This window comes from Triturus cristatus, chromosome 2_1 (genome assembly GCF_964204655.1).
Source record: "Triturus cristatus chromosome 2_1, aTriCri1.1, whole genome shotgun sequence".
Taxonomy (NCBI): Eukaryota; Metazoa; Chordata; class Amphibia; order Caudata; family Salamandridae; genus Triturus; species Triturus cristatus.
In genome coordinates, this window is record NC_140581.1 from 1018791080 (window position 1) to 1018811586 (window position 20507).

General features: G+C 45.0%; 1 protein-coding gene across 1 annotated transcript in view; it reads right to left on the reverse strand.

The window, feature by feature from the left end:
* Nucleotides 1-330: 330 nt before the first annotated feature.
* The window catches only part of CDKN2B (cyclin dependent kinase inhibitor 2B), a 300504-nt gene continuing 280327 nt past the window's right edge, over nucleotides 331-20507 (reverse strand). The window contains exon 2 of the mRNA XM_085640810.1: nucleotides 331-809. Coding sequence (XP_085496936.1) covers nucleotides 558-809 — 252 coding nt within the window. The 3' untranslated portion in view covers nucleotides 331-557. The remainder of the gene's footprint in view (nucleotides 810-20507) is intronic.

The window sequence follows — 20507 nt, forward strand, 5'->3', positions numbered from 1 at the left end:
CTAAACCTTATGCCTGCCTCATAGCAGACGTAAGGGTGACGCAGTGCAATAGGAATAGGCCTCCCCCATGTACTGCTGGAATTGTATCATGCTTATGACACAACTCCAGCAATGCATGAGTTTTGCACCGACAGATATGTCAGGATTCGTGACGCATCTGTCAATCTTTGAGACATAGATCCCCGTACAGTAAATACGGTTCAGCCATGGTGTCTCAAGTAGGGCACAGTGAAAAGTTCTGCATAGCTGTTTTACCGCAGCGATGCAACACTTTCAATAAATGAGACCCATACATTTTAACACTTTACAACCTTTAATAGACCAGAAGGACTTGGAGAAAACAGAGTGCCTCTAATTGGAGGCAATGGATGCACATGCAACTGATGACTAGCCTGGCCATGTCAATGAGTAAATATTTGGTATTGAAAAAGCAGCAGTTTTATTTTTGTTTTCTTTACTGATTTGTCTTTTGTAAAGCGCCATCTAATGATTCATCCTAAAAGATTCGGGTAAGCATGACGTGCGATCACACTGAGGGACTCAATTTCCAATTGGTTTTACACCAGCCCCTTGGTTTTCAGCCATGAGAGGACATTGTTTGAGGCTACATCAATGGGGCGCTTCCCGTAGTTGTCCAATGGTCCATTGAGGCTGGCTCCTCCATCCAGGAGTACCAGAAGGGTGTCCAGAAAGCCCTCCCGGGCTGCGTCATGTGCAGGGCACGATCCGGTGCTGGGGTCTGCCATACTGGGGTTGGCACCTTTTTCTAGCAACAGCTTGGCTATTGCTGGGTTCCCCAGCTGCATGACCTGCCAAAAGGAAAAACAAATACAACTATAAGCACTCGTCACATCAACTAATTATATGTATATTACTTGGATTTTGCATGAAACTGTATGTCAAAGGCCCTTGATGCATTGTTGGGATTCATTTGTAGTTATCAATACAAACCATCAGTGAATACAATCTACTTTGCTGGGCCAAAATTACAGTGGGCATTATGATCAAACTATTGTTATTGGCTATAACATGTGCAGCAAGCATTTTACTGTGCTTTAAGAGCATACATTCAAAAGATGAACATTGCAGATACAAACTCATCTGTGGAGCAGTCTATGAACGCATTTTGGTAAAGCAGCACACAATACATTCACTGATGCCAGCTGTGCATACGTGTGCATGCACATGAACGAAGGCATCTTGGAATGGTTAAAAAAACTGTTCTTCCGGCAGCTGGTGCTCAGAGGACCAGCAGGCAGTGGGATCTGGTTTTCACACAGGAAGGGAGTGGGGAAGGATGGGAGGGCAGGGAGGACCAGGCAGTGATAGAGAATGAAGTTGAAGATAAGACCCCTTTCACTCTATACTGTTCATTTCAGACATTGAAGATGAGCCCACTTCGAAAGGTAGCATAAAGATGTTGTGCTGCTTTTTCTGCCTCAGTTCATTTTTGTGGCATGCTCAGGTTCTCTATAGTGCCACATAATTTTTGAAGGTTGTGTGAGAGCTCCTCAAAAAATACCTAACATTTGACTTCCGTTGACTGAGAGCCTGGCTTGATCTACTAAGCTTCTACCATCTGTGATACACAGCAGCCTATCGCTGTGCGGCTTGTATGGAGAAGAAAGCACCTATGTTAACCCAGTCATGGCCTGCCTGCATAATTAAGACACTGGCGTAACAAAACTTGAGTGAGGGCCCCTGCAAGGCAGGTGGAGGGACCCCTACAGACTCAATGAGGAATGCTCCGGCCAGAGTATTGTGCTGAGGGGGCCCCCTGGAGCTTGGGGGCCCCCTGCACCACAGGGGCTGCGGCGGCCTGTGTTACGCCCGTGAATTAAGAGGAAATTGCCATGCCAATGGACATTTCCCTCTAAAACAGCTGATGCCTCAATGGCATGGTCTGCCTTAGGAATAACAAGCCTTTGCAATGCAATTGGTCTTGCATTTGTGAAAGTTAAAGCTATTGGCGTTGTAAATTGCTACTTATGTTTTTTGTTTGTAGTGAAGAAGATGTATGTTATTTGTAGTGAAATTATGTGGTTTGAATTTGAATTTTTAGTTGTGGAATTGTGTGGGGTGGAGTTGTGTGGTGTGTAGTATATTTGTGTATTGGAAATACGTGGTATGGTGAATAGATAGGGGTGAGAGCTGTATAAAATAGATAGAAAGCAACATTGACAGTGAAAGGTAGTTCGTCTATGAATGGGTGAATGAACTCTGGATAGATAGAGACAAAGATAGAATGAAGGGGAGAGAAGGTTATAGACACACAAAGAGGGTGTACTTGTGTACATAGAAGACACTGAAAGAAGAAGAGAAGAGTGTGTGCTTGTGGTTTGGATTTTTTGAATAGTCACGGTAAAGAAACTGTACTGAAAGACCTGAAGTTAACCAATATGAGAAATGCTGGATCCGTGTGTTTATGTGCAATGGAATTATGTGGATAGTAGTCAGTCAGTCAAGGCTTTATTTCGATAAAAAATATATCATAAAAGCATTACAATAAGAAAATTGTTCATCACAGCTTTAAAAATCATCATTATATTTACATTAAAAAGTGAGAAATGTCATAAATAGGTAAAAACGTATTAAACAGTTATTTTAAGCCTATTAATTCTGATACGCCATGCCCAAGATAAATATTTGGAAAGGACACAGGCGTAGAGTGGCCGAGAGTCAGACCTTAAAATACGTAGGGCCTCAGTGTGCTTCCGGGTGCCTAACAAGCGGCACAAATGTTTGAGCCATCTGTTTCTAGGGAGTACATAAACCTGACATTCAAATAGAAAATGTGCTACGGTTTCAGGTCTATTGATACAGAAAGGGCAAAATTCTGTGGTCTGTGCAGGGAAATTCCAGCCAGATGTAAAGGCATAGAGTGGGAGGGTCCCAGTTCTAAATTTAAAGTAAAGGGTCCTATCAAACGGTCTCTCTATAACATCTAGGTAAGGTTCCCGGAACGGCAGGTCTTTGAAGCTCAGAAAATCCTCCGTAAGTCTGCCCAAGGCATGATTAGAATTCTGCTGGGATCCAATCCAGTTCCAGTACAGAGTTTTTAGCGTAGCTTTCGGAGGGGAAGACCTGCTTTCCCATGCTGTACTTAGACCAAGATTGCAAAGGAGGGTTTTCATGTCTTTTAACCATTTGATCTTGTACCATCCGGGAAGTGACAAGACTTCAGAGAGGCCATTAGCGTATTTTGCTAATTCCGGGACACGCCATAGTCGGGCCCATAGCAATAGGGGGCGAAATTTCGCCAGCTCATCAATTGGGCGGCAGCCCAGATCGAGCATCAGTGGGGTCGTAGGAGTACCCTGGGGGAGAGACATAATGGCCCTACAGAACTTTCTCTCCGATCTTGCCAACTCACTAGAGTTACATGAACCCCAGAGTTCAGACCCATAAAGGGCGGAGCTGACGCCCCTTGCTGCATAGATTTCCATAAGAGGGGCTATAGGTCTAATTGCGCAAGAGCGCTGCTCCTTTAGGAGTGCCCCTGTCACCCTCTTATGTGCTAACAGCATTTTACATAAATGGGGGGCCCAAAGCATGTTGTGTGAGAGGCGAATGCCTAAGTAATCAAACACATCCACCCTCTCTAAAGGTACATTATTCAGCCTTGGAGGACGTACAGGTTTCTTGGGTGGATTCATCACAAGGAATTTTGTCTTGTTCGTATTAATTACTAGACCCCTTTCTCCACAAAAGGACTGGAAGTTGTTTAATAACTTTTGGAGGCCCATAGGGGATTTAGAGAGTAGGAGTGTGTCATCCGCGAAGAGGAGGGTCGGAATACGATCCCCAGCCAGGGAGGGTTCGTCTGCAGGATCTTTCAGCAGATGCTCTACCACACCATTCACATACAAAGAGAACAGGGTGGGAGCCAACACACAACCCTGGCGAACCCCCCTCTCCACCGGAATTCTATCAGTTTTTTCTCCATCTCTGCCCCATCTGATCTGTGCATAGGTGTTTTCATGCATCCTGATGACAATGGATAAAAGGTAATACGGGACCCCTAAATCAGTGAGTACTCTCCACAAGGTCACTCTCGGTACGAGGTCAAAGGCAGTCTTCAGGTCGATAAATGCGAGATAAAGACTGCCCTTGGCCAGGACCACGACCTTCCAGTACACTAGCAGCAATCTAAAGGCCTGGTTGATTGTGCCAGTACCTGATCTGAAGCCTGCCTGGAGGTCGGAAAGGATGCTGTTTTCCTCAATCCAGTGGAGTAATCTTACCAACAGCACCTTACCGACGACCTTTTGCGTTACATCGAGGAGGCTTATAGGTCTGTAATTAGATGGATCATCCCTAGCCCCTTTCTTGAAAATGGGTACGACCTCTGCACCTTTCCATGAGGCGGGAATGGGTGCACCTCTGTTGATGGCATTAAGGAGAGTGTGGATCAATTTCCCCCATTTCTTGATGTCAAAGCGCAGCAGGTCCCCAGGAATGCCATCGGGGCCAGCGGCTTTTTGAGGCCTGATGGAGCTAATTGCATGTTCAATTTCTTTAATGGAAAAAGCATGAAACACCAGCTCTGGCCCTCGGGCAATACAAGGAGTAGGCGGGGATAAATTGCCGGCGGGATGATCGAATCCCCTAGAAGGGGCAACAGAGTTGATACACTCCAACAACTGGACTTGTTCTCGATGAGACGGAGTTGAGGCAATATCACCATCATGGTTGGAATATAATTTGGCAAAATGAGTAGTCCAAGCCTGGCTAGTGATATTGCAAATTATAAGCTCGTTGTCTGGTCTGTTTCTGGTTCTAATTATTTCCCAAAAGCGTCTAGAATCCTTCCCGGAACTAGCCTCTTTTAACGTAGACCAATACTCTGAGTCCCATTCTTTTTTAGCGTGTGCCAGGAATGCATTATAATTTTTCCTGGCTGCCTGAACCTCTGCTTGAATTTTGCTTTTGACAGCCTGGATTAGAATAGTTTTGGCCTTTCTGCAGGCAGGTGTGAACCATTCCTGCTTACCCCTAGAATTTCGCACTACAGTTTTCTTCCCCACGCAGTTTTTTTTAAAAACGTTTCCAATAGTTTCCAGAGTTCCCTCAAAGATAGATGTTGTCCTCTCTATATGTGAAGGGGCTGGGTCAATAATGTCCAGTTCAATTTGAGAAGCCATAAGCATTGCATTAATAGAATTAAGCTTGGCTTCATCCCCTGCGACCATTTTCCACTTTAAGCGCCTCCCGCACGGCGCGACAGAGATAGTATCTGACGACCTGGAGGATAATTTAGTCGCTTCATTAGGCCAGGGATTCTTAAGAGAAAGGGAAAGCGAATTATGGTCGCTTTCAATTGTGGGCAAAACTATCATGTCCCGTACAAAGCTCCAGAGGGAGAAATCAAGCATAATATAATCAATTCTTGAGGTATGCTTGTCTCTGTTGTATGTGACCGCTCCCATGGAATCGGAGTTTGTGCGGCCATTAGCAGCTCTTAAACCGAACTCCAAAGTAAGAGCATTCAACTGGATTGCTGCTTGTGTCCATTTTCTAATCGGGGGGATAGATAGGGTTGGAATACCCCATCTAGCATCGTCTTCACCGGGGTCAGAAGAATCATCCGTTGTGAGAGGCTCATAAGTACAATTGAAGTCTCCCGCGACCAGGATTTGGGTTGCAGCTATGTTGTTCCTGAGTTCCCCTTCAAGGGAAGCCACTGTCGGGGACAATGCTCCATATTTAGTGCCTCTGGCATAGACATTATACAAATCAAGGCTGGGACCCAGATGGGGGCCTCTTAGAGAAATGCCTAGGATGTCTGATGAATTAATCTTTTTCCTGTCTATTCGACAATTCAGGGCGATGTTTACCCATATCAGCAAGCCACCAGATGGTCGGCCTTTGCCATTCCTGGGGAGATTGGCTGGGACAAAGTATGTAACGTAACCAACCCGATAGGTCGGTTCGAGAGACCATGTCTCCTGGAACAGGCAGATCATGTGAGACTCCACAAAAGCACTCCAGTCGGGTAAACACAATTTCCTTTGAATGCCCGCTAAGTTCCAACTTAGGATCTTTATCGTATCCAAAGGATAAGAATAAATTTTAGGGAAGCTAGGACAATCATTGGGAAGTATAGGGACAACAGCTGTTGAAGTTGAACATGGACTTATGTGTGGAACCTGCGGAAGATCATAAATGGCAGGGTTCTGGATCGAGGGGATGAGATTAATATCTGTAAAAGTATTTTGAGGGCCATCAGTAGACAGCGAATGGCTGTGGGGGATATGGTCAGAAGCCACCATGCCCTGTCTTATAGATGGTGATGGTCAATCCACCAAATCCAGGCAACTATATCTATTGGTCAAAGGCAAGTCACTCCAGCCTAAGTTGGAGGGTACCATCCTACCCCTTTGATCCTGCCAGCCATCCCACGCCCTACTGCCAACCCTATTGGAGTCCTCAGGGCCATCCCTTCCTGAGTCAAGGTAGCGATTAGAGGGGGGATAAAAGAAGGAAAGCCTTCTTGTCTCAATTCCATCCTGCTTGGCACTTAAGCCACGGCGGCAGATAAATTCCGCCGTGTATGGGTTGTCAAAATTTACAACAACACAATCCCCACAGGTCCGTTTTTTTCCACTACCTACCCAGGACACCCTTCGTACCATTAAGATTTTACTTGCGCAAGAAGGCGGGAGCGGTCTGTTATGGGTAAGCCAGTGTTGGACCTTATTTTTTAGGGAGCCCAGGGGTTCCTCCGTATTAGACCTTAGGCCCGGGACACCTGTCATTATGACAACGTAGGGGTCAGCTTCAGGTGGTAAGTTTAAGTGCTGACCATTCAAATCCCTATCGTTGTCAGGATTATTCATTCCCCCAGGAGATTTAGATGGTAAGGAATTCAAGTGTACAATTGGGGGTTGGGGTTTGGCTGATTCGACAGCCTTCTTACGTTCACCCACAAGTGGCTCAGATCTTTTATTCGAATTGTTAGGTGGTAGTAAACCCGTCCCAGTGGGTGGATTGATGGGTTCCCTAGATACAGTCCTCTCGCCTCCTGACCCTGCATTAAGAGGGATAATCGACGAAGATATGTTCCTAGATGACAACAATTTTTCAATGTTCAGAAGTGACAGTTCTACAGGTCGTAAATAAGATTTAATAAGTTCATCTATTCTGGACAAAAGAAAGTTGTTGGCCTCACAAGTCTTGCACCCCTCTCCCAATCTTGTAGATACCCCAGGTATGATTGAATTCAAGGTGGAAACTGGGGCATCCATCGGTCCTCCCTGTGTGAGAATACTATTTCTGTGTTGGCGAGTAGTAGGGGCTTTTTTGACAAGTTTGCGTTTACGCTTGTTTGCCTCCCTAGCCTTCTTGGTTTTAGGGATAGCACCTTCCCCATTGCCCCTTGATACATCGGTAGTCGGGGGCGCCTGGCCAGGGCTCCTAAGGAGGGCTGGCGTCCTCGCGAGGGTCATGCTAGATTGCGAGTCTAAGGATATCAAAGATGCCGAGAGATCGACGGTATTAGGAACTCCATGTGTCTCGGCCTGTACTAACATTAAGGGCCTAGACTCCCTAGGGTTTACAGGAGACTTGGATAGAGCTAATGCACCTAAAGAAGAGCGTCTTGCCATGGCCAGATCTTGGGACACCCTACGCTCTAGAAGTGATATGCCTTGGTTGATAGCCTCATTCGCTCTGGTGATATATTGGTCAATTGGACCTGTTACGTGTGTTAGACCATTTTTGCTACCCCTCGTCATCATTGTGCTGCTTTACTTGGATAAGCTGAGACAGATCTGACTCAGAGAAGGGATAGCTAAACACCAAATAAGAAGTGGCAATCAGTAGAACAACAGTTGGAGGAATAGTACTTCCAAGTTAGAAGATTCAAAAAGGATTATCAAAAAGGAGTGTCCGAAAACAGTCTTACCCGAACTTCTGACGGGTTTAGGCAAGTCCACTAGAAGACAATACTTGATGGTTGATACGTCTGCAGGGCGCTCTCTTGCGTCGAGAGTCGTTGGCGCTTTTTGTAAGACAAGCTCCCTTAAGGAAGCTGACTCAACCTCTGTGCCCACAGTGATGGCGTCGCTCAAGTCCCCTTTTGTGCACAAAAATCGTTGAGCTAACGTTAGAGGGATGGCCCAGCCCAGTCTGGTCCGGTTTCGCCCGGGCGCCGCCCGCGCGCGTCCCGCGCTGCGGTGACACCTGGCGGCCTAAGTAGTGATCCGGCGCTGCCAGGTGTCGTCACCGCAAGCGCCGCTCGCAAGGGATGCCGGGATGGTTAGTTCCGAAGTGCCGTTCCCCTCACGGCGTCTCTGAAGGCGTCCGCCAGCACAGCGGAAGAAAGAGGCAAGGAGACACCTCGCTGGAGCAGCCGTTCCCCTCACGGCAGGTAAGTAACAATGGCAGCAGGCAGGTCCCACAAGGAAAAGCGTCCCGCGCTGCGGTGACACCTGGCGGCCTAAGTAGTGATCCGGCGCTGCCAGGTGTCGTCACCGCAAGCGCCGCTCGCAAGGGATGCCGGGATGGTTAGTTCCGAAGTGCCGTTCCCCTCACGGCGTCTCTGAAGGCGTCCGCCAGCACAGCGGAGGAAAGAGGCAAGGAGACACCTCGCTGGAGCAGCCGTTCCCCTCACGGCAGGTAAGTAACAATGGCAGCAGGCAGGTCCCACAAGGAAAAGCGTCCCGCGCTGCGGTGACACCTGGCGGCCTAAGTAGTGATCCGGCGCTGCCAGGTGTCGTCACCGCAAGCGCCGCTCGCAAGGGATGCCGGGATGGTTAATTCCGAAGTGCCGTTCCCCTCACGGCGTCTCTGAAGGCGTCCGCCAGCACAGCGGAGGAAAGAGGCAAGGAGACACCTCGCTGGAGCAGCCGTTCCCCTCACGGCAGGTAAGTAACAATGGCAGCAGGCAGGTCCCACAAGGAAAAGCGTCTGTGGATAGTAATTATGTGGTATTAAGTGTAGAGGACTTATGTCTAGTTTTATTGTGTGTTATGGAGTGGCATATTTTGCGTGGAAATATGTGGCATGGTGTTGAATTATGTGGCATGATGTTGAATTCTGTGATGTGGTATGTGGTGTGTATTGGAATTATGTGTTGTGGAGTGGAATTTTGTGCCATGGAATGCAATTGTGTGGAATTGAATTGTGTTGTGTGGAACTGTGTGGCATTGAGTGAAATTATGTTGAGTGGAATTATGTGGCATGGTGTGGAGTGTATTTATGTGGAGTATTGCTATGTAGCATGGAGTAGATTTATGTGGGTTGTAATTAAGTGGTATGGAGTGGAGTGCAATGATGTTTGCTATGGAATTGTGTGGCATTGAATTGTGTGGTGTGGCATTGTGTGGAATTGTGTGGCATGGTGTGGAATTATGTGGAGTGTAAATATGGGGCACGTTGTGGAGTTGCATTTTGTTGAGTGTAATAATGTGTTTTGGAGCTGAGTAGATATGTGTGGAGTGTTTATGTGACATAAAGTATAATTGTAATTATGCGTAATGGAATTATCTGGAGTTGAACTGTGCTGTGTGGAGGTTAATGGAATTATGTTGCATGGTGTGGTATCATGTGAAGTGAAATTATGTGGCATGGAGCAGAGTGGAAATTTGTGGAGTTTAATTTGAAGGATTGCCATTATGTGGCATGGAGTGGAAAGATGTGGAGTTGAATTGTGTGGTGTGGAATTATGAGATGTTGAAATGTGTTGTGTACTGGAATTATGCAGAGTGCATTTCTGTGTTGTGGGATTGCTTGGCACTTAATTGTGTGGTGTTGTGTTGAATTATGTAGAGTTGAAAGCTGGTTGTCTTCATAAGCCAGCTTTGTGCAGGCCGCAGTCTGCATCAGCTGGCTATATGGTGCAATGATCTCTGCGTGGGTAAGATTGCTGTTGACTTGGAATGCGCTAAGGATAGAGTTACCAACTTTGGAACTGGGGAACCAGGTGCGAGTCTCATCATCGGCTCAACATCCTGCAAATCCCCCATCAGTGCATGTGGTCAGTGTGGGGCGGACTGCGTTTGTCCATAACAGTGTAATGCTGTCTTTGCCAGCTGTTTTCAAGCCACCAAGGCTGATCCTACATTGCATCACTGTAAGAGATCAGTGGCCTTCCTTTCACCCACCTCTGGAACAAAGGATTCACAGCAGAGAAATGCCTCATTAGCATAACTAAAGAATAAATAAAAATGAAGAGCTGATTTTTGCATGGCACCTATTGTGTGCTGCTGCCATGCCTCTTCTCCAGTAGGCCTTATGTGTGCAACGACTGTCTCTCAGTAATGCTGCTGAGGTGGATGGATTCAGGGCTTTGAATCTGAACCACATCGGCTCTTGCTAGAGCTGCAGATCGCATTCCAGTGAGGTGGTGGTCAGTACCTCTCTCTGCTATTTCAAAACATTACATGCATGCTCCTATAGATCAAGTTATAGATCTCTCTGGCAATAAATGCCCAGCCGCACTCACCATCTGCAGCTGCAGCAGCCAGGCTTCGCCAGTGGAAGATTGAATGCAGGGAACAAGGTAATGCATAAAAATGTGGAAGAATTCTTTCAGAGAATCACGCTCTTGTCTACACAACCCATTCAGAACTGAAGAAGGCTCAGCTGGAACTGGCTCAGCCTTATCGGCATTTCAGTAGCACCATAAGTTGACCACTCGGGGGAGTGGTGAGGGGGATGAGGAAATAGAGAAGAAACAGACGGGGCATGGCCTGTGAGACATAGCAACAAGGATGGGGTCAGGTAGGAGGGGTATAGAAGCAACCCGAATGGGGAACGACTGGGAGGGAAGCGAGTGAAAACACAAGCACTTGAATGGCATGCTTAAACTCACACCGAGCCACTGCTAAGAATGCACCCATCACTCTGGGTACACTGACACTTAGAAAAGGTCTCTATAAAGTGCTTAATTGCTCTGTTTGTTTATCCTGCCGTGACCTCTATTTGAACTGACAGCCTAAAGATATTAACTTAATGTAAAACAAAGGAGAACAAGCGCAAGAATGCCAACATTTGGGAACATGCAAGAGCACCAGCAGCGCCTGCTGCAGCAGGGTGAGGGGATCCTCAGTGCCACACAGATTGCAGGGGGGAAAAGCAGAGGGAGGAGGAGGCAACCTCAGCATGAGTACAACCAGTTTGAGTTTTGGGCAACTGTTTGCAGTGGCTGATCGGAACATTCTAAATAAAGTTATACAAAACATCGCAGAAAACGTGTAGGCTGCAAATAAAAAAAAGTGTGCAAACACATAGAGAAAAAGCCTTCAGAGAAAGGATACCCGTAATGGGCCAGTACTCCAGAATAATAATAAAATCAATTGTATTTCTTTTAGAACATTTCTTGATTGCATTCTAATCACAGAAGTAATAAATATGTAACAGTAAGTTGAAAAAATAAATATTCTGGCTTCAATACTGACAGCTGCAATCAAAATCCATTACATTTGAAGCGTACTGAACAAACATCGTCCACTGAAAAAAAAATATCTCCATTAAAAAACATGTGTAAAGTACCCAAAACTGCCCTTATTTATCCTTTTGGATATGATCCTGGGCAACAGTCCAAATTAGAAGCACTGGCCCAGATCCACCCATTCTACCCCCCCCACTTCCATGTGCTGCAGAGCTGAGTCCACTGATAAGACAGCAGCAAGAGCCACCTACCTGTGAAAACTGAAACCGGCAGCACACCAGAAAAAATAATAATGTAACAAAGTCGTTTTCAGTTTCACTATTAACAGTGATCACAGAAAAAGTATCCAGCACGGGAATACTAACCAAACATGAAGGATACAAAAAATGCAGTTTTTTAACCTACTCACCAAAAAGGAGGGAACTTGCAAACAAGACTAAAATCATTGTAACAAGCACTGACAACGCTAATAGTTCTTTGCAGTGAAACCTATTGGCTTGCCCAATGCTTTCTTGGGTTAGATAGACATCACAAGTGCTCATGCATTCACAGTGGTCATCTTGAAAAAATTGAATTTATTCAAATATTACAAATATATTCAGAGATGGTCACCAAGGGTTCACTAGCTACATCTTTGAATGCATTTGTGATGCGTTAACAAACATCGTTCAACAATGGCCACCATGGATTGTGTGCATCCATGGCATACTTCTTTGGATGCATTTGTAATATGTGAATATATCCAGTTCAAAGATGGCCACGTGGATGCATGAACATTCACAGCAGCTATCTTTGAATGGGTTTGTTAAAATAATGCAATCCTACTCTTAGGCGCCAACTGTGCATGCATGCAGACTCACAGGCGGCCATCTTGAAATTGTCAAATATTTATTTTTCAGATGGACACCTGCTGATAGAGTGTCAGAAGCCAAAATAAAAAAAGAAAGAAAATTAAGTGGCAGGGGGCAGGGAAAGGGCACCAAGTGGGGAGTGGTGAGGACGCAACAAAGGAGTGAGGGTAGAAGAAATAACAACAAAACTAGCGGGATGGGGAGGGACAGATGAAACAATGGACAAGCTGGGAAAGGTGGGGATGAGACACCAGGAGTGAGGGGGTGTGAAGGAAAGTTTGAGGCAAAAAAGCACACAGAGGAAAGAGAAAGAACGCACATGCACTTCCATGGAGTGCTTAAAGTAAAATTTAAAAAGTAGTTCCCTGAATGCAAGCAACGTCAGAGCTACCCAATAAGAACACTGTGAGAGTGAAATTCTCCTGGGTGGGACAAACATAAGAATATGGAGGAAAGCCATCGAATCACAAAGAAACAACAGGGATAGAAATGAAAGCTAAACACTCATTAGCAAGATGCCGACCAGCAGCACGTCAGGTGATGGGCCAATGCATTACACCCATAACATGGGACTCGGGCTAGCTGTGACCGTACTACTGCAGATGGCAGTCCCAGAGCATGTACACAGGAGTATGACCCCTGGGACACTCTTGAGGAGAAGTCCTATACACACATCATCACTAATGGACTTGGCCTCCCTTACTAGTACTCCTCAACAGTGGTGCCTATCATACAACACACTCGTAAGCATGCCTAGGCTCCATTAGGCCAGCCTACTACCTGCACTCAGGGAGAGGAAGACACCTTTCTCTCTCTCTCTCTCTTTGAGGGCCTTGGTCGGCTTGATAATGTCCAGTGTAATTTTTCACCAATACCTTGATGTGTTCTCACCAGCACTGGTGCAGCCTGTACAGACAAAGCCCTCTTGAGTAACAGTCACACACTTTGGTGCAGATTTACAAGCCCCTTGCGCTTCCAGTACGTCACTTTTTGTGACGCACTGGCTGTGCATTTCTCTGCCCCATATTTACAACTTATTTATTTATAAACGCAGCACTTTGCGTGAAAGGGGCGTTCCATGGGTGTTGCTGTGGGTGTTTCCACCCAACATCCATGGAACCAGACACATTTCCAGATTTACTAGGATTCGTACACCTGGAAATGCGTCAGTATGCTACGCCACCCTAGGGGTGGTGCAGCGAGGCGCAACAAGGAGAAGTGTTTTCATTTCTCCTCTTTTTTTTCCTCTTTCAATGTGTGCTGCATTCTACTGCACATTTCGAAAGAGGAAAATGCCTGTAGTGATTGTTTTTTTGCAGAAAGGTGCCCCGTCCTGCACAAAAACAATCTCCCCATGACGCAGGCATCCTTGCACCATGGTCTAAGGGTTCCTGCGCTGGCGCATGGCAGCTATTGGTGCGCCAGAGCAGGGGAGAGCACAGGAATGTGCCATATCATTGGAAATATGTAATATTACTGTGCTCTGAAAGTGCTGCAGCGTGGTGCAGCCAAAGGGCTTGCTGTGCCACGCTGAAAGACCTTCTTGTAAATCTGCCCCTTTGTATTTTAACGTAAGCACCCTTCAATGATCTACAAGTTCACTGTCTACTGCAAGAGAAGGGGAGAGAGAGAGAGAGAGAGAGAGAGAGAGAGAGAGAGAGAGAGAGAGAGAGAGAGAGGGAGAGAGAGAGACCCCCGCAGTACATGTTTAGTTGGGGGGAGATATTGAGTGTTTAACAGCAGAGGGTTTACCACAAAGAGGTCCCATTTATCATGAGACCCGCACACTGGCCTGGATCAAACTGTGGAGAAGACTTCTCTTGGAGCTTAGAGCTACTGCAAACTATTGTGCGAGGCCTGATTTCTGCATAAAAAGACCCGCTTGCTGGAAGGAGTCAGCCTTACGGACAAGCCAGGCAGTGGATTCTGAGTTGTCCTACTGAACACCACTGCACACTGGAACTTCAAATTTCAAAATTCAGGTTGCTGCTCCAGACACCAACACCAGGAAGGAGCCAAAAGCGAGGCTCAACATACACTGACTCACCAATGCTGGAATTTGAAATCAATATTCTCTCTCTGTAAGTACGGGAAATTGATATACCAACCAGGGTGTGTGGGTGGTGAGTGTGAAGTTTTCAGAGTGAAGTGAGCAGTGTAAAAAGTTGAAACATTTCAGTATTAAAAAGACGTCTCTCTGCTTTTACAGTATTTATTATTTTCCCGGACAATGCATAAAAAGTACACTACAGAGTCTAAAGTACATGATGCACTGAAAATTATGTGCTTGTGGCACTTTCGGTAATATTTTCTCTATAGAACAATATGCTACTTGATTGAAACATGGCAAAAGTGCAGGGAAGAAGGATTAGAGTAGGAGTAGAATGGTGACGCTGCCAAGCAGAAATAGAGGGAGCGAGGTGACAAATGGGGGCGATAAAGGGAAGAAGGGAATAGCAAAAATTGATAGCGTGAGAGAGTTGAGAGGTGACAGAGAGCAGAGGTAGAGGTGGTGGCCTCCTTAAAAAATGTGGGCACAAGTACTATTTTTTTACAAATTAAGCACTGCTTGCAGACAATCTGAAAACAATATATTGCTTCTTCCCTAAAATTTGGCACAGAGAGGCCGACTACACGATGCATACTAACAGCTCCGTAATACTATACCAAACAGGAAAGGTCTTCCATGCCTAAGGTTCTATGTCATTACCAGGCTTCCAATCACCATAAATGCCGTTACCTTACATTTTTTACATTGCATGCCTTTACCACAAATATGCCTCTCACCACACATATACCTTTACCACGCAGGTAAGTATGATTAAGGTAAGTGTTAAATATATATTAAGCCAGGGCGGAGTTCGCGTAGCTAAGCGGAACTCCGAGAAGCTGTAAAAAACTCCTCAAGCTACTTGGAGTTCCGCAAGCATGCGGAGTTGCTTGTTTCTCATGCTCACACATGCTCGCGGTTCGGCAAAGCAGATTGCGTGTTTGGGGAGAAATATCGCGCAAAATTCACCATGCGGTCGCCAATGGGCGTGTCCATCTTGTTTTTCTACTCTTTGGTATGGTTCTGGGGCCTATTTTGATCCTCCCAATATCTTTCAATCCTTTGTTTCTAAACCTTTTTTTTGATCTTTTGTAATTATTATCTATCCCTCTCTCTTCCTAAGTGTATATTTTGCATGTTTTTCTACTTTTACTGCGTTATTGTACTGTTTTTCTATTACTTGCTTTTTATTTTTTTTGTACTTCCCTACTTCTTCTGCTGGCTTTATTTTTTACTTCTGCGTTTTCTTTTCTTCCCCTGCCCCCCAGAACCATGGCTAAGATGAAGAAGAGTGCGACCAGGAGCCAGCTTCCTTGCAGAAGGCAGTGCCCAGAAGGGGTGCAGCCCCGGTCCTTATTCTCGGAGGTGGAGGTGGCTGCCCTAGTTTTTTGTGTGCAGCGCCACCTCCCCTTGACCTTGGCAGCAGGCGGCAGGCCTGGTTCAGGCTATGGGATCCAGGAGAGTCACCGCCGGTGGTTGAGGGTGCGCCGGGCAGTGTTTTGCTGCTCTGAGGTCTGACGCACCCACAACCAACTGACTCACCCGTGGTCCAACATACTGGACCGGTAGCAGGACCTGCTGGACCTGCTAGGTGTTGAGGTCGTGGGGCTTGGTAAGTAGCTAACTTATTACTATTTGTGTGTTCTGTTCTGTGTTATTGCAAATATTATTTTTCCCCAAATAGCAAGAATGCTGCTGCTGCTTACATGCTAGTAAGTTACGTTTAAAAATTTCATATTATGTGATTGTTATTCTTCTAGTCAGGTGAAAGGTGCTACTAATGTTACTTGTTTGCAAATTTGCGCTCACTTGGGCTGATTATGTAAGAGAGGTTTGAGAACTTAAGTTAGGTAATGCAGACTAGAGAGACTCCTTTCCTTTGTCCTGTCACTAAGACAGTGGTAGGTAGTTATAGTTGGTTACTTAGTATTAGTCGGTAATATTTTAGAGGTCCGCGTGACGCATCCTCCGTCATGTGCTGCTAACTCCTTAGTAGAACCTTTTGTAGTTTGTTAGTGAGTGAATAATATAGCGAATCAGCATCAGCAACAAATCAACAATTTGGTGTATGCAATATGCATGCGTCCATCTATGCATTTTTGAGCACTAAGTGAATTGACCCGTCAAATGGGGTCTATTCAATGATGATTGTGAATGAGATCAGAACTTAGAAGAAGCAGATATAGTTTTTGGCAATACATTCTAAAGTCTTTGGAATAGGCGGGCTAGGTGGTACTTAGGTTTAGGATTCTGGAATTGGAATGGAACAGTGGAATAATAATGAGATAGGATGGCCCATGACCGCGATACTAGTCTACTACTACTAGTCGATCTGATTAGATAGGTCAATTTTATTGCAATTGCCGTTTCCTGTCAAAAAATCTTTTTGGAGCGATTTTTTAAATATTTATTATTTGTTTCACACCATTCAATTTGTGTCTCTTTATTATGTCTTACATGATGAGCATCCAGGGGCAAGATGATGACAGGTTCTGCCGAGATGGGAGCTGGAGGTGCCTCCCAGGATTGCTCATCTACTACAGATGGCTCTGGTGCTGGCCCCAGTAAGTCCTCCTTGTTAATATTAATAGTTATATTTCCCTAACTTTTACTGCACCTTATTTTTTTAACTATTGTTTCCGTTTCCTAATTCTATTTTTTACCAAATCTTCTTTTATCTATGTTTCTAAATTCTTGTTATCCCTGCATTACCTACCAACTTAGTTGTTTATATTTCTAGTGTTTGTTTTATTTTACATCAATCTAACTGTCTCTGACTCTGTACTACTATTAGTCTGTCTGTAGCTTGCTTTATAATTTATTCTGGTTTTTGAGTCAGCTTTCCCTCTCCCCTTATATTTTTTTGGGCTGCCCAGTGGTGGTACTACTGTAAGACTAAGAGAACATATTGGCCCAACCTTTACCACTACTAGTACTACTACTCTGCTGTGCAGATTTCATGCCCAACTAAGGTATTCTATGCATATTTGCTCAATCAGTAAATAAAATGATGGCCACGTCGGTCACCCCAAATGGATGTATTTTTACTATTTCTCGTCTAGGCCTAGTACTATTATTATTAGCAGCAGTTGATTGTGAACAACTGATTACCGTGCACGATGGCTGGAAGGAGGAGGAGGAGGGCACAATTATATTTTCCAACCAAGAGATAGGACTCAAGAGAGCTCATGTCCTATTGTCTGCCCAGTTGACCACTCTTTTTCTTTTTAAAATGTTTTAAAACTCAGATTCATCAATAACTCTAGCCACTGGGTCCAGTCCTTTGGGTTGTCCTCTTCTTGAGAGGTTTTTCGAAAATTGTCACCAACAAAATGCCCAACAAGATATTTTATTATTTTTGATAGGATAGGACATACTTTACTTTACTTTCTACTCTAGTACCCCATTTGTACTAGTGAGGTGTGTGGTGTATGTATATATTGCATTTTCAGTCTTGCTAGTGAAAATAAATAAAAAGGGGGAGGTGTATATGGCATCTAAAAAATGTGTAATGTTTTTTCGAGGCATACCGACCACCAGTGCCGGGGCCAGCGGGGAAGGCGACGTCAGCCAGGAGGGAGCAGATGCGGCAGCTGCAGGGGGTGAGCCAGCAGCAGTGGTGGGCGGTGTTAAGTTATATTCCTTACTTATTGACAATACACACTCGCTGCAACTGTTGAGAGAGACTAAGTTGTTGTGAACAATGGTTGAAGAAGACACCCTTTGCTTAGCATTAGCAACAGCATTAGCGGCAGGAGTTGAGTAACTAATGAACTCTTGTATCTGACTTCAACTCAGCTGGGAAAGTTTTATGAAGAAGACTAAAAGTCAGACGACCTTGATGGATGGGTTGAACAAAAAGGGAAAGAAGGAAGGAAGGAGGAAGGACAGGTGACATAATATATGACTGGCAGAGAAGGATGCATGGGTGAAAAAAGGGGGCCCGAGATGCATAAGTGGCTGATAGGATGCATAGGTGGTTTAAGGATGGGTGAAAGGTGCAAGAAAGGATGCCTGCCTGAGTGGGTGAAACTGTGTGGGTGATAGGAATCCTCCGGGCGGTTTGATGGGTCAAACTCAAAGGCAAGCAAGGACGTATTAGTGGTGGTTTGAAAAAAAAGACAAATGTATGTTGTTGGTGAAAGGTCTGTTGAGAGATTCAGAAGAATGATAGCCATGTTTACTTTGAATGGATGGATGCCAGGATGGTATTCAATCATAGCATAGGTGGAGACTATCACTGGATGAAAAGAATGTAAAAGACAACCCGTGCCAGAGTAGCAAAGGCAAGGGTGAAGATAAGAATAAGATTAGAATTTAAAAAATAATAATGCTAGAAGAGCAATGCAATGATACATGGAAAATTAGCTGGGAAGAAACATGGACTGTTTCTTTCAAAGTTTTTGATGTAAGGTTGTACTTCAGAATACTCCCTTGACTCACAGTAGTTTTTAAGTGCAACATATATATTGTGTATGTATGTACCCATACCCACCCATTCTCAATCGCCTCCCTCCGACTCCGAGGCCCAATCCCTACCTATGTCATTTCAACCATGTCAGCCATGGGTGGCCTATCGGCTGCATGGTTATACAATCAAACAATAGTGGTACATATAATCATTCATATCAGATATCATCTGCCTGTAGTAGTCAGGGTGAAAGTGAAATTTAGCAGTTGCCATTTATTTAACAGAGTAAGGCCATAATAGAAAAATAGATAATCATGTAGTTGTAGACTACAACTGCCCCACCTGCAGACAGTAGTAAAGTAACATGAGTCTGAAACTGCGACACAAGTATGTCTGTCTAGGTCACAAGCTGACTGAGCTGGAATGCCTACAAGGTTAATTTAGCCAAACAAGAGAGAGAGAAGAAGAAGGCTTGTCTACTCCATAGTGCCTAGTAATGCCTGAAAGTCCCACGAATGTTAGAGGCCGAGGAAGTGGGAGGATAGGACAAAAGTTATGCACTGTGATTGCTAGTGCTACTGTGCCACTATAATTTTATGTGTATAATTAATTTTGTGTTACTGTTTTGCTAATTGGTTACAATTTTCTTTTTTCTTTCTTGATATAGCTACTCCTTCCCAACCGAAACAACAACCCAACAGGAAGGAGTTAGCAGTCATAGCCCGGCAACAGAAGCTGGAGCCCATCCATGATGAATATCGGTGGCTGGTGGTTCTGGCGGAGGAGGAAGAGGAGGCGGCAGCAGCTGCAGCCTCCTCCAATGCCCGGGTCCCAGCGAGGCCCCCCCAGTGCCTCCAGTGGTACGGACCTGTGATCTGGCAGCCGCCCGCCGCACTTCTTTAAACACTGCTGCCCATCCCTGTTAATGCATGCTCCTCCAGATGGCGAGCCTAGAGGAGTGGATAAACACCCTGGAGAGGAAGAGCCTCTTTTTTTTTGTGGTTGGGAATTGGGCATTGGAGAAAACATGCAGGTTTTTTATGGACATTTTAATTTATGGGCATTGGACTCTTAATGATGGGTTAGGGAGAGGGGTGGGTCAGGTGTTGTGAACTTTTTTATAGTTAGTTTATTTGATAGGTTATTTATAGTTTACATATGATGTAAATCTTTTGTGGGGGTTACTCTTTTACTTCGCACTGTTTCCTTTGCTGCAGGGCCGCAGCCAGTTTTTGATTGAAATCTGCTGATAGTGTAACACACCTACAGATAGATGCGGTACCCTCACTTGTACTACTAGTACTGCCAGTCTCTCTTCCTAGTCTATGCAGTTTGCAACTAAAACCCCTATGGACTCGGAAGGGTGTGGGTGTGTGAATTAATTAATTAATTAATTAATTTTCATAGTATATACATTGTGCCGCCCCCAAACTTCTTCTCTTACCTGTGATTTAGTTTCCCAAGGTGCCATGGTGGTGGTAGTAGTAGCAGACACTGACAGTTGCAATTGCAGAGAAAATGAGTCAGTCAGTCACCTGAGGGAGACCAGGGAACGAGTAGTAGAAGTACTGTACACAAGAACACTGCTAAACAAGAAACCATGATGAAGATCAGCGATGCTAAAGTAAAATAAACCAGAATGCCTGGAGGGCTAGCCTAGTACAAGTTACAAACTGAAGTCGACTTGAGCTATGAAGTGGACAAGCGGCTTTGTAACCTTTAGTGCTGGAACTAGGATGATTGATGACTCGATGCTGGCAACCAATTATATTATGATGGATTATGATCCTCTGGAAAAAA